Here is a 14,452-nt window from a genome sequence, read left to right on the forward strand (position 1 = left end):
CCCGTGCCCCCTGAAGTAAAAGCTCAGAGTCTTAACCAATGGACCGCCAGGGAAGTCCCTCAAACCACATCTTCTAAGAAGTCTGAACTATTATGATTTTTTCCACGATGAGTACACAATAGCATCAATTTTCCATGCTGATATAAGATGGTGTTTCAATGTTACGGTAACATTCCTCAAAACAGCTGTAAAATGTAGGGGGTAGTAGGAGTTATGAGAAGCACACACACATACGTGAGACAGTTCAAACAGTCATTGTGCCTTTGTGGAACACTTCTGGATAAAGCTATGGGAAACATAAGTCATCAATAAATGTATATTGGAATTAAATTTACAATTCTTAGAAACTGAAATCTGATTTCATGTATCAAAACATCATTTGGGGGACCTCCCTAGTAGTCCAGTGGCTAAGACTCCAGGCTCCCAATGCAGGGGCCCCAGGTTTGATCCCTGGTCAGGGAACTCCATAGATCCCACAAGCTGCAACTTAGAGTTTGCATGCCGCAACTAAAGATCCCATACGCGACAAAGAAGATCCCTTGTGCCACAACTAAGACCCAGCACAGCCAAATAAATAAATTAATTTTTTAAAAAAAGTAAGATTAAAATAAATAAAACATCATTTGATGTATGAGATACATCAAACTAAGTACCTCAAGTTACTATTCTATTTCATGATTATCTCTATCATTGCTATTCTTAGTAGCTTAAGCTTATATGATTATTATATATGGTTATATATATGACATATATACATGATTTCATTCCATAAAAAAAAGAATTATTAAAATAAATTGCATACCTGCTTGAGATTCCCACTTAAAGCTGCATAAATTGCTCTCTCATATCTATTGAAAAGCTCCTGAAATACAATGAATATAAATAAAATTGAACTACTGTTTTTCTTAGTATGTCAACTTTTTTCGTAATCTGGAAATCTGCAGTGTCTTCTAAAATGAACTTATTTACTCACCTGACAGTTTCTAAACTTTAGTAAAAGATCTAGTGGGGGAATAAGAAGGAAGGACCCCTTAGTTTGATATAGCCAATGCTGAAATCTTCCTGAAAAGTCAAATATCTAAATTTCAAACACAGAGTGAAAGCAGATTCAAATCTAATGGATGCTTTGATTATTTATTATAGGCAAATTTTATTCCAGATAGACTCTGTATAGGTGTTTTCCCCTATAAAGTTTCTAAATACCTAATGCTACCTGATAGTGACCTAAGAACAACATCCAAACAAGGCACACTTGGAGCCTGTCACGCATCAGTTTGCATCAAATTCCTAAGTAGAATTAATTATATTCATCAAATTATCCCATTTTACTTCTGGATTCTATTAATGACATTTCCTGTTTTCTCATCATCCAAACAAGAGACTTCAGAGACTCTCACTATACAACTGAGTCCTCCTCTGCGCTGTTTCCAGTTTCTGGTCCTGACCATTTTTGTTCCCTTCTTTTCTACTCTCCATATTAACCTAGGGAAGGTCCTTATTACTTAGTGTCTGAATAACTCTGACAGGCTCCTAACTAGTTTCTCAGTCTTTAGTTCATTCAATTTTAAGCCTATTTTCCACTGCCATGCTAATTTTCTCAAAGCACTGTTGTCATGTGCCCTCAAGGTTTTGATGGCTCACCACTATCTATGGTACAAAGTTCCCATTCCTTAGAGCAGCACTTGAGGACCACCACTGCCTGCTCTTAATTTACCTTTTTCAGTCATCTTCCCATTACAGTCAGTTCTGCTACAATGCTTGTTTTGAAAATGTGAATTTGTTCCAGTGCAATTGATATATCAAGGAATGATTTGAACACAATATAAACTTCCCATTTCCTTATGCACAATTTTGTGCACAAGAAACATTAGCTGAATACAGAAAACAACACCTAACTGAACCAAGCCACTTGGAAATACACAAAACTGACACTCCTCAAACATCTACCCTGAGCTCCCTGAGCTCTCCAGGTGTATAAGCTAAATCCATCCACATCAACCGTTACAATTTTGTTTCATTTCAGATAACCTCCTTCTATCACTTCTCAATAACTCACAAGCTGCAACCCTCTGACACCTCATTCCACAAGCAAACTCCAGTTCTTTTTCAAGGTAAACTGCCATATTTATTGCAGTATTTATGTGTTTATTTAACAGTGTGACACTGTGCTGTTTTTATTAGGTTTTTAACTTCTTATGTGTCACTGGTGGTTTTTGAGCACTGTGCTCTTAATTCCATTTTCCCTAAAAGCCCTGTGGATTTTCTGCACAATTTGTCGCGCTGTAGTGATTTTTAGGAATGCGTAGGTGGTGTCATGACAGAACTGACTATATTTCCTCTTGTGAGCCTTCTGCTCCAACCTGGTAAACCTACCTTCCCTTGAGTTTTCCCAACCTAGGCATCCTACCTAGAATTCCTTCCTCCTTCCTCTTGCCCAACAACTCAAATCCTAGTAATTTTTAAAAGATCGATTCAATTCTCTTTGGAAGCCAGCCCAGTACTTATTCTGTGACTTCATTTGCTACCTTTTTTTGTATTTTTGCCTTATTTCAGTGCTTAATTCTTAGTACTCAGTGTGTCTGAATAACTCTGATTCGTAAAGCCTGCCCTGTTCTTCAATTTGATTGGAAGTTCTTCGAAAACCGGAACTTTAGTCTTAAACTACTCTCAACATTTCATAGCATCTTCAGCAGGCTTTCAGTGAATTAAGAGTAAAAATCAGTATCAGTAAATATTTTATTATATCTTACATCTTCTGCCATTCTCCAACAACTTATTTTCCAAATGCATCTATATGGATTCCCTTCAACATGTTCTAATTCTGTTCCTATAAAACAGTAAAAGAAATAAAGTTTATAGTTTAAAATGAGATCTCCTAATTTCAACAATTTCTAAAAACAAAAGCTATACTTCACAAAATTGCCATTTAGAGCTAAATATATCCCCAACTCTCAGAATAAAATCAATTAAAATACCTCCGTTAACATTGGGGTCATGATAGAGCTTCCAGCCTTCAAGTGTTGCAGCTCTCCATGCCTGACCACAGCGTTTGCAGAGTCGTTGTGCCTTTAGAAACAAGAAACAGCGGTTGGTCATATAACCAATGCAATACTAAAGAAGTACTTGTGCCTTATAGAAAAGTACAAGCAATTTATGAGGATTAGATAACTTATGGTGTAGACGTCACAAAGGATGGTGCAGACAATCAGTAATGGCGTTTCACTTCAGCCATATGCATGGCTTTCTGTGGCCTCTGCCCGCCCGCCCGCCTGCCTTCCTTCCTCCTTCCTTTCCTTCCTTCCTTTCTTTCTTTCCCTAATAATCCCTTTGCTCTTTGATTCTGGGCTTACCACTAGGTGCCCATGGTGCCCACAGGCATGTAATTCTGCTAGAGACAAATGGGCTAAAGAGGCTGATGACCCTTGATTTATGTAAAAGTATTACAAAAACACTGTTAGTCTCTATAATGACAGGGTGCTATTGCTCATTCAGCCCATAAAGATGATATTTCTTCATGTTAAATGTGACCAATCTGATGAGCTCGATATACCAGTGAGACAGAAACATGTTTGTTGGTCCATCATCTCTTTAGGAACCATCTCTCCCCATTTAGTTCATATGGTTTGAGTAGGTCATATGATTCCATCTCTGAACTCAAGGATTAGGCATGTGATCTAACAAGAAACACTCCCAGGACCCTTGCCAGAGATATTGGGAAAGAGAGACACTCCTTTTGCTGGGGTTGCTAGCTTGCAGGAGGATGTAAGGCTGGAGCTGCTGGTGACCATCACTGACACAAATGGCTTCTTGAGAATGAAGCTACAGAGAGGAGTGTCAAGAGACTGGGAGAGGCAGTATCCTAATGACATCTTCTAAATCCCCGAATCCTGCTTTTATAACCAGATATAACCCTCTATACTTCTCTGTTCCATGAGACAATCAATCCCCCACCTGTAAGTAATCTGAGTTGGGCTTCTGTCATTTGAACCTACAGAATCTGATTAATACAACAAGTTAAGGGACTTCCCTAGTGGTCCAATGGTTAAGACTCCACGCACAATGCAGGGGCCCGGGTTTGATCCCTGGTCAGGGAACTAGATCCCGCATGCTGCAACTAAGAGTCCACATGCCGCGATTAAAAAGATCTCACACGCCACAACGAAGATCCCGCATGCCATGACTAAGACCCGGCACAGCCAAATAAATAAATAAATATTAAAAAAAAATTGAACCAGTTAAAAAGTATCATACCCAAAACATCATTTTGGATTTATGACTTTTTTTTTTTTTGCTGTACGCGGGCCTCTCACTGCTGTGGCCTCTCCCGTTGCGGAGCACAGGCTCCGGACACACAGGCTCCGCGGCCATGGCTCGCGGGCCCAGCCGCTCCGCGGCATGTGGGATCTTCCGGGATAGGGGCACGAACCCGTGTCCCCTGCATCGGCAGGCGGACTCTCAACCACTGCGCCACCAGGGAAGCCCTGGATTTATGACTTTTAAAAATTATGAAAGCTATGTAGCAACATGGAAAAATATTTTAAAAATATTTGATATGCTATCTAAAAAAGGCAGGACAAAATCTGAATGCAAAACCTTAAACACATTTTTCTAAGTGAAATTAGCCAGACACAAAAGAACAAATATTGTATGATTCCACTTACGTGAAATAGCTAGAATAGGCAAATGCATAGAGACAGAAAGTAGATTAGGTTACCAAATGCTGAGAGAAAAGGGAAATGGGGAATTACTACATTATGGTTACGGAGTTTCTGCTTGGGGTGATGAAAAAGTTTTAGAAACATAGTGGTGATGGTTTCACAACACTGTGAATGTAATTAATGTCACTGAAATTTACACTTGAAAATGGTTAAAATGACAAATTTTGTTATATACCTTTTATCAGAATGAAAAAATCAATACTGTAATATACCAAAACTATTGACTTATTCACTTTAAATGGGTGAATTGTATGGTGTTTGAGTTATATCTCAATAAAGATGTTAAAAAAAAAAAAACCTGGAAGTATACTATGTTTACGATTATATTAAAAAGATGTACAAAAGAAAAAGGCTTGTAAATAAATTTTAAAACCCCACTATCTGTGATTATGTAAAGGTAGTGGGACCTTGTGAGTTTTTATTTTTCAAGGCTTTCAATAATGTGATTATATTTTTGTTTTGTTTTTAAAAATACATCCTTGTTTGCCATTGTGATTCCTAGTATCCTGCACATCACCTGGCAGAGTGGCTGGGACTCAAATATTTTCTGAACAAATGAGTATGTGTTACTTCTTTTCTTTCTTTCTTCTCTCTCTCTCTCTCTATTATTTTTTTTGGGCCGCACCACCCATGTGGCTTCCAGGATCTTAGTTCCCCAGTCAGAGACTGAACCCAAACCCTCGGCAGTGAAAGCTCAGAGGCCTAACTACTGGACCGCCAGGGAATTCCCCTTCTTTTCTTAATTAAAAAATAAGAATGATGTTTAATAATCCAACACTTAATACTATAAAAATTACTTAATATATGCTAGTGGTTTGTAACACAGAAGAACAAACAACACTTTGAGCTAACATATTTCTATCTAAAGAACATCGCCAAGAGTACAGCAAAACAGGTACAACATAGTATCTGAAGCTTGAAGCTCCTATGCACCAGACTACATCTAAAAAGTCCACAAAGCCATCCAGTAAGCTGTCTAATCAGATACTTCACATCTTACACACAAGACCTTAACTATCACAAAGGAGGTTACATTTTTTAAAAATAAATTTGTTTATTTATTTGTTTTTATTTTTGGTTGTGTTGGATCTTTGTTCTGTGTGCGGGCTTTCTCTAGTTGCAGCGAGTGGTGCGCAGGCTCCTCATCATCATGGCTTCTCTTGTTGCAGAGCACGGGCTCTAGAGTGCAGGCTCAGTAGTTGTGGCACACGAGCTTAGTTGCTCCGTGGCATGGGGGAATCTTCCCGGGCCCGGGATAGAACCCATGTTCCCTGCATTGGCAGGCAGATTCCCACCCACTGCACCACCAGGGAAGCCCAGGAGGTTACATTTTAAAGAGGTGAAGTTAAAAGGAAGAAATCTGAGGGGATCATAGTCTTCAAATGCTAGACAGTGTCAACTAGAAGAGCAATTAGGGTAAGACTTATTCTTTTTTTTTTTCACGGTACGCGGGTCTCTCACTGTTGTGGCCTCTCCTGCTGCGGAGCACAGGCTCCGGACAGGCAGGCTCAGCGGCCATGGCACACAGGCCTAGCCACTCCATGGCACGTGGGATCCTCCCGGACCGGGCCACGAACCCGTGTCCCCTGCATCGGCAGGCGGACCCTCAACCACTGCACCACCAGGGAAGACCCAGACTTATTCTTAACTCTTAAAAATCCAAACTAGAAATAGGAACTTCCCTAGTGGCGCAGTGGTTAGGAATCCGCCAGCCAATGAAGGCGACACGGGTTTGAGCCCTGGTCCAGGAAGATCCCACATGCTGTGGAGCAACTAAGCCCATGCACCACAACTACTGAGCCCGTGCGCCTAGAGCCCGTGCTCCACAACAAGAGAAGCCACCGTAATGAGAAGCCCGCGCACCGCAATGAAGAGTAGCCCCTACTCGCCGCAACTAGAGAAAGCCCACGTGCAGCAATGAAGACCCAACACAGCCATAAATAAATTTACTAAAAAAAAAAAAAAAAAAAAAGTCTTCATTGAATTTGTTAAAAAAAAAAAAAATCCAGGGCTTCCCTGGTGGCGCAGTGGTTGGGAGTCCGCCTGCCGATGCAGGGGACACAGGTTCGTGCCCCGGTCCGGGAAGATCCCACATGCCGCTGAGCGGCTGCACCCGTGAGCCATGGCCGTTGAGCCTGCGCGTCTGGAGCCTGTGCTCCGCAACGGGAGAGACCACAACAGTGAGAGGCCCACATACCGCAAAAAAAAAAAAAAAATCCAAACTAGAAATAATGGGGCTATGCCTAGGGTATGCAGTACACTAATGGGAAGGCAAAATTTGACTTCTTACAAAGAATTTTTTACCAGAGTTGTGCAAACTGAAGTGCACTGCTTTCTGAAGCAATGTGTTCTTTATCACTAGAAATGTTGGAACAGGAATTAGATCCAGAAATACTGTGAAAAAGATTACTGCATTGGGGAGTTATATTCAGTGGTCACAAAGATCCTTTCCAACTTACAGTCTGTGACTTTTTGATATTGGACAAGCAGGGTATACATCATTTACCTCTTCTGTCATTCCAGCACGAATCAGAGTGAAAAGATACTTAAGTAATCTGACTTCGTCTTCTCTATCCAGATCATCAAGGGGCATCTTCTGTCTTATGGGAGCATCAGGGTCCTACAAAAATTAATTAATTAATTAAATCATCAACTATAAATTCTTTATATGCACATACAATTTAAACATCATCAAGAGATGATAAATGTCTCCTGAATTACATACTGAAATAAATTCACTGAATTTAGTTAAGTAACAAAAGGAATGAAAGTGTCCCAAGTGTCCCAAATAGCCACATAGCTGTCTGCTGCCCATTCAAAACAGACTCTGTTGGCCCACAAAGGTGCACACTTTAGTCAGACAAGCTGGAAACAGCCCTAGTCCAGCCCAGCAGCTCTAGAAATTCTACTCATAATTCAAGCTGACTTGAGCTTTACCCTGTTGTAGCAACTACATGGCCCAGTTAATCCTAAACAGAATTAGGCCTAGATGGAGAATGAGCAGAGGAGAAACTGCAGGAATCACAATGCATTCTGTGACTAGAAGGTGCTTAGCTGGTTCTTTCTGAGAACATATGAGAAGAGAGCCCAGTATGGGACTAATGCTACACAAAGCACACCAACACCCCAAAAAAGAAATTTTAAAACAGATTTCTAATAGATACCTCCACCCTCAGTTATTCCCAGCAACTACCTTTCACGAATAGAAAGAAATGTGCCTTTGAACACTGGGGATAACATAGTGTCCTCACTTTTGCGGCAAAGAGCACACATGATCTACATCAGTGGTCCCCAACCTTTTTGGCATCAGGGACCGGTTTTGTGGAAGACAATTTTTCCACAGACGGCAGGGGGGTGGGGGGGGAAGGGGATGGTTCAGGTGGTTAACAGGAGCGATGGGGAGCAATGGGGAGCGGCAGATGTAACTTGGCTCACCTGCCTGCCGCTCACCTCCTGCTGCGTGGCCCACTTCCTAACAGGCCGCGGACCGGTACCAGTCCACAGCCCGGGGGTTGGGGACCCCTAATCTACATGATGAGTTTCAGATGAAAAGCTATTTTAATGTGACTTTAAAAGAGGAGTAATATGATTATCAATTCAAAAACTGGAAGGCATAATAGGTCAACTGGCTAGTTTCACAAATATTTTGCAGACAGATATAATCATTCAATTTTGGAACATGGTTTCTTTCTGGCAAAAGGAAATCACTACTTTCCAGATGTTAAGTAAGGGTAAATGATTTTTAGTTGCTTGCTACAGGGGTAATTTTGCTACAATTTATTACAAGAACTTTCAGTAGTTTCCAAATAATTTTCATCAAAACACACTCTTGTTACCAAATGGAATTTTACCTGTTTTTTTGACTGTTACTTACTTCTCTCACTCTTCACTATGAACATTTAATTCACATGCCTCCACCTATCACAAAGCTCTGTTCCTTCATTTCTACAATAATTAGACTCCCGTTCTTTTCAAATCCACTGTTACTCCTATAACTCATATCCTAGAATGACCCTTCTAACCTCAACCTAATTCACAAAGCTTTATTTTTTTCCCCGCTTTCTATATAAAACAGCTTTCATAGGTCACCACCTTACAGCTGCAGAGTCAAACCTTGCTATAAAGTCAAAATTAATTTGTTTTAATGCTGGAAAATCAAGAACACTTTCTATACTTGCTTTTACAATTTACAATCTATAGGCCACAGATGGGTTCAAATATATGCCATCAAATTCAAACGCAACTTAGTAATTTTCAGAGTTAAATAGTATATGCAATCCTTCAGGAAACTAAAACAAGGATCCAAGAAAACAAAAATTCTCAGCCTTTAAGAATAAAAATCACTTAACTTTGAAGGCAACTTCCATTTCAAAGAACACTTACCAATTCAGTGACAAGAGGACGGACACTTCCTATGTAAGAAGAGAGCTGCCGCTGTTTCAAGGTATGCAGAGTATTTTCCCTGAAAGAGTAAGTACAACTTTTTTTTAAACGAGGAATTTTAATAGGTCTACTTAAAAAAAATCAAGTCAAGGAAAGAGAGTACAAACTCAGAAAAAACAATCAAAACGCTAATATATAGGGCATTTTAGCTCAGATGACTAATGATGTTGAGCACTTTTTCATGCCTTATTGGCCATTCACCTATCTGCTTTTGTGAGGAATCTGTTCAAATCTTTGTCCTTTTTATCCAGCTGTCTTCTTGCTACTGAGTTGTAGATTTTTTTTTTTTTCTTTTTTCTTTTTGTGGTACGCGGGCCTCTCACTGTTGTGGCCTCTCCTGTTGCGGAGCACAGGCTCCGGACACGCAAGCTCAGCGGCCATGGCTCACGGGCCCAGCCGCTCCGCGGCATGTGGGATCTTCCCAGACAGGGGCACGAACCCGTGTCTCCTGCATCGGCAGGCGGACTCTCAACCACTGTGCCACCAGGGAAGCCCCCGGTTGTAGTTCTTTATGAACTACAGGTTCTTTATGTTTCTTCCAGTCTGTGGATTGCCACCAATTCCTTTTCTCAATGATGTCTTTTAATGAGGTTTTAATTTTGAAGTCAAATCAATCTCTTTCTCCTGAATACTGTTTTCTGTGACAATTGCTTATTTGCCAGGTCACAAAAACGTCCTCTTATGTTTTCCTCTAAGAGCTTTACAGTTTTAGCTTTTACATTGGGGATTATGATCCATCTTGAATTAACTGTTGGGTACAGTGTGAGGGAGGTATCAAGGTTAATCTTTGTTCACATAGATATGCAGTTTTTTCCTGCATGGTTTGTTCAAAAGACATTGCTTTCCCCACTGGATTGATTTGATGCCTCATTAAAAACTAAATGACCACAGAAGTGTGGCTCTGTTTTAGGATTCTCTATTCTCTTTTATTGCTTGGCAAGAAAAGGAGCCTAACTCGTAAAAAACTTGTAAAAACCTTAATAGGACATATTAACTTAAAAATTTTTTTTTCTGAAAATGAAAATTTCTCTTTCTCTCAGAAAAACCACAACTAACCAAGATTTAAGATTAAAAATAAAATTTGGTAGCACTAATTTCCTAGTTAAGCAGAGAAAAAACAATTGATTTATAGACTTGATACATATATAATGTTACTGAATTTAAAGGCAAACTGAACTTTTTCTTTAAGTCTTGAAATAAACTGTCCCTTTAACCTAGGGGTGCTTGCTTTCTGGTTTCAAGGTCTTACAATAATTTAGAAGCACTGAAGAATGCAGGGAAAAGAAATTAAAAAACAAAAACACATACAAGTAGCTAGAAACATGGGAGAATTGTCTTCTTGATAATCAAATTATGATTATTAAGAAAATATGGCAAAGTGATTGTTTGAAAACATGAATCAGACCATGTCATTCTTTTATTCTCAAGGTTTCCCATCACATTTAGAATAAAGTCCCAAACCCTTACCTTGGCTACCTGTAAAAGTCCTATATGAGCTGGCTCTCTTCAATCTCATTTCTTCCTACCATTCCTTTCTTTGCTGTGTTCACACTGGCCTCCTTGTGCAAATGCTTTACCTTCTTAGAGTCTCAGTAGTTCCTGCTCTTGCCCTGAACACTTGTCCCTCAAATTTTTGCATGTCTGGCCTCCCTTATTTCTTAAAAACCTCTTACTCTTATTACCTGTTATTTCCTTAGAGAGGCCTTCCCTGGTCACCACTTCTACTTAAAGTAAATCCCATTACCATCCTCTATCTATCAACTCTGATTCTTTTTTTTTCTTTCAAAGCTCTTAGCACCCAATAGGATATATGTCTATTTGCTGTCTAACTCTCCTATACAATTATAAATTCCACAAAGGCAGGGTTTTTATCTGTTTTGCTCACAGACTGAGTTCAGTAAGAACTGAATAAATATTTGTTGAAAGATGAAAAAACAAAACCAACATTAAATGACTTCAACAATAAAAGTTTAGTGACTTACCAATATACTGACTTTGCATAAAACTCAATATTATCCGAAAAATCTCCAATCTCATCTTTGGCTATGCTCTCCAACCAATCTACCACCAGCTAGGAAAGGGGGACAAAAAGAGTATTAATTATAAAATCTGCAAGTATTTTATTTGAAGTAGTATTACTCCTACCATTAATTTAAAAAAAAAAGGTTTCGGGCTTCCCTGGTGGCGCAGTGGTTGGGAGTCTGCCTGCCGGTGCAGGGGACGTGGGTTCGTGCCCCGGTCCGGGAAGATCCCACATGCCGTGGAGCGGCTGGGCCTGTGAGCCATGGCCGCGGACCCTGCGCTCCGCAACGGGAGAGGCCACAACACTGAGAGGCCCGTGTACCGCAAAAAAAAAAAAAAAAAAAAAAAAAGGTTTCTAATTCAAAACTATCAAATAACAATTTTTTCTATCACTGTTTTTACTTTCTTTTTTTTTTTGCGGTACGCGGGCCTCTCACTGTTGTGGCCTCTCCCGTTGCGGAGCACAGGCTCCGGACACGCAGGCTCAGCGGCCACGGCTCACGGGCCCAGCCGCTCCGCGGCATGTGCGATCTTCCCGGACCGGAGCACGAACCTGTGTCCTCTGCACCGGCAGGAGGACTCTCAACCACTGCGCCACCAGCGAAGCCCCTGTTCTTACTTTTTAAAGATGTATAAATATTATGGCAAAAGATATTTTCTATAGGAATAATACAGTTTTTAACAGGCTATTCCTGGAAATGGTGGGGCTATGATTTGAAAACAAAAAACAAGGTTCTTACTTCTTTTTAATTATAAATTAAAAGATCAAAAAGAAAAAAATTAAGAAAAAAGTCTGACTTAAAAAACTTCATTCTTTTATGTCATTTACCTTTCTCCAGAGTTCACCAAAAAAATGTAAAAATTCTAGTCATACCTGACTTTGTCGGACAAGTGAATCTCTCTGAAATAATGCTTCCACAACTGCTTTTTCACTGGCATTAAGAGCCTATAAAAAAAATGGTGGAAAGAAAGAAAAGAAGATCCTCAAGAACATTATTTCAACAGAAAGGTAACAGAATCTGAAATAAGTATATTTAACCACCCATAACCATTTTAACATAGCAAATCTGTATATTCACCTTTGAAAAAAATTTTATAAGTAAGTTTCAAACTGCTAGATCAATGTGTAGCTGCTCTTACTTTATATTTTAATTCTTGGTTATACTTAAAATTTTAAAGTTCTATTTCCCCAGAGATGTTGTTTTCAGGAAAAATAAAACACAAAACAAAATGAAACAAATCATAATAAAGGGTAGGATGCAGTCATGGGGCATATGAGGAAATTAACATTTAAAAACTTTAGGGGCTGGGAGCTGAGGCTCGGGCTTTGGTCGGAGCGCAGGGAGAGGACTGGGGCTGGCGGCATGAACACAGCCTGAAGGAGCTAATGCGCCACAGCTAGCCGGGAGGGAGTCCAGGAAAAAGTCTGGACCTGCTGAAGAGGCAAGAGACTTTTTCTTCCCTCTTTGTTTCCTGGTGCGTGAGGAGAGTGGATTAAGAGCGCTGCTTAAAGGAGCTCCACAGACGGGCGCGAGTCGCGGCTGAAAGCGCGGACCCCAGAGACGGGCGTGGGACGCTGGGGCTGCTGCTGCTGCCGCCAAGAGGCCTGTGTGCGAGCGCAGGTCACTGTCCACGCCTCCCTTCCGGGGAGCCTGTGCAGCCCGTCACTGCCAGGGTCCCGGGATCCAGGGACGGCTTCCCCGGGAGAGCTCACGGTGCGCCTCGGGGTGGTGCAACGTCACGCTGGCCTCTGCCGCCGCAGGCTTGCCCCGCACTCCGTGCCCCTCCCTCCCCCTGGCCTGAGTGAGCCAGAGTTCCCGAAGCGGCTGCTCCTTTAACCCTGTCCTGTCTGAGCGAAGAACAGATGCCCTCCGGCGACCTACACGCAGAGGCGGGGCCAAATCCAAAGCTGAGACACGGGAGCTGTGAGAACAAAGAAGAGAAAGGGAAATCTCTCCCAGCAGCCTCAGAAGCAGCGGATTAAAGCTCCACAATCAACTTGATGTACCCTGCATCTGTGGAATACATGAATAGACAACGAGTCATCCCAAACTGAGGAGCCGTGTGGATGAAAGGTTCTTGGTGCTGCAGCCAGGAGTAAGGGCTGTGCCTCTGAGGTGGGAGAGCCAACTTCAGGACACTGGTCCACAAGAGACCTCCCAGCTCCACATAATATCAAACGGCGAAAATCTTCCAGAGATCTCCATCTCAACACCAGCACCCAGCTTCACTCAACGACCAGCAAGCTACAGTGCTGGACACCCTATGCCAAACAACTAACAAGACAGGAACGCAATGCCACCCATTAGCAGAGAGGCTGCCTAAAATCATAAAAAGTCCACAGACACCCCAAAACACACCACCAGATGTGGACCTGCCCACCAGAAAGACAAGATCCAGCCTCATCCACCACAACACAGGCACTAGTCCCCTCCACCAGGAAGCCTACACAACCCACTGAACCAACCTTAGCCACTGGGGACAGACACCAAAAACAACGGGAACTACGAACCTGCAGCCTGCAAAAAGGAGACCCCAAACACAGTAAGATAAGCAAAATGAGAAGACAGAAAAACACACAGCAGGAGAAGGAGCAAGATAAAAACCCACCAGACCTAACAAATGAAGACGAAATAGGCAGTCTACCTGAAAAAGAATTCAGAATAATGATAGTAAAGATGATCCAAAATCTTGGAAATAGAATAGACAAAATGCAAGAAACAGTTAACAAGGACCTAGAAGAACTAAAGATGAATCAAGCAATGATTAGAAACACAATAAATGAAATTAAAAATACTCTAGATGGGATCAATAGCAGAATAACTGAGGCAGAAGAACGGATAAGTGACGAGGAAGATAAAATAGTGGAAATAACTGCTGCAGAGCAGAAGAAAGAAAAAAGAATGAAAAGAACTGAGGACAGTCTCAGAGACGTCTGGGACAATATTAAATGCACCAACATTCGAATTATAGGGGTCCCAGAAGAAGAAGAGAAAAAGAAAGGGACTGAGAAAATATTTGAAGAGATTATAGTTGAAAACTTCCCTAATATGGGAAAGGAAATAGTTAATCAAGTCCAGGAGGCACAGAGAGTCCCATACAGGATAAATCCAAGGAGAAATATGCCAAGACACATATTAATCAAACTGTCAAAAATTAAATACAAAGAAAAAATATTAAAAGCAGCAAGGGAAAAACAACAAATAACACACAAGGGAATGCCCATAAGGTTAACAGCTGATCTTTCAGCAGAAACTCTGCAAGCCAGA

The 14,452-nt window shown here is 41.0% G+C and overlaps 1 protein-coding gene across 2 annotated transcripts in view; it reads right to left on the minus strand.

Annotated features, from left to right (window-relative positions):
* NUP107 (nucleoporin 107) overlaps positions 1 to 14,452 on the minus strand; it is a 52,040-nt gene that overhangs the window by 16,005 nt on the left and 21,583 nt on the right. For both annotated transcript variants that reach the window (XM_081249812.1, XM_081249811.1), the window contains exons 9-15: positions 12,058 to 12,129; positions 11,144 to 11,232; positions 9,102 to 9,180; positions 7,225 to 7,338; positions 2,976 to 3,066; positions 2,751 to 2,827; positions 803 to 862 (exon numbers count right to left, since the gene is read on the minus strand). In XM_081249812.1, the coding sequence (XP_081105938.1) occupies positions 803 to 862; positions 2,751 to 2,827; positions 2,976 to 3,066; positions 7,225 to 7,338; positions 9,102 to 9,180; positions 11,144 to 11,232; positions 12,058 to 12,129 (582 nt within the window). The remainder of the gene's footprint in view (positions 1 to 802; positions 863 to 2,750; positions 2,828 to 2,975; positions 3,067 to 7,224; positions 7,339 to 9,101; positions 9,181 to 11,143; positions 11,233 to 12,057; positions 12,130 to 14,452) is intronic.

The sequence above is a fragment of the Mesoplodon bidens genome (assembly GCF_964165515.1).
Source record: "Mesoplodon bidens genome assembly, chromosome: 11".
Taxonomy (NCBI): domain Eukaryota; kingdom Metazoa; phylum Chordata; class Mammalia; order Artiodactyla; family Ziphiidae; genus Mesoplodon; species Mesoplodon bidens.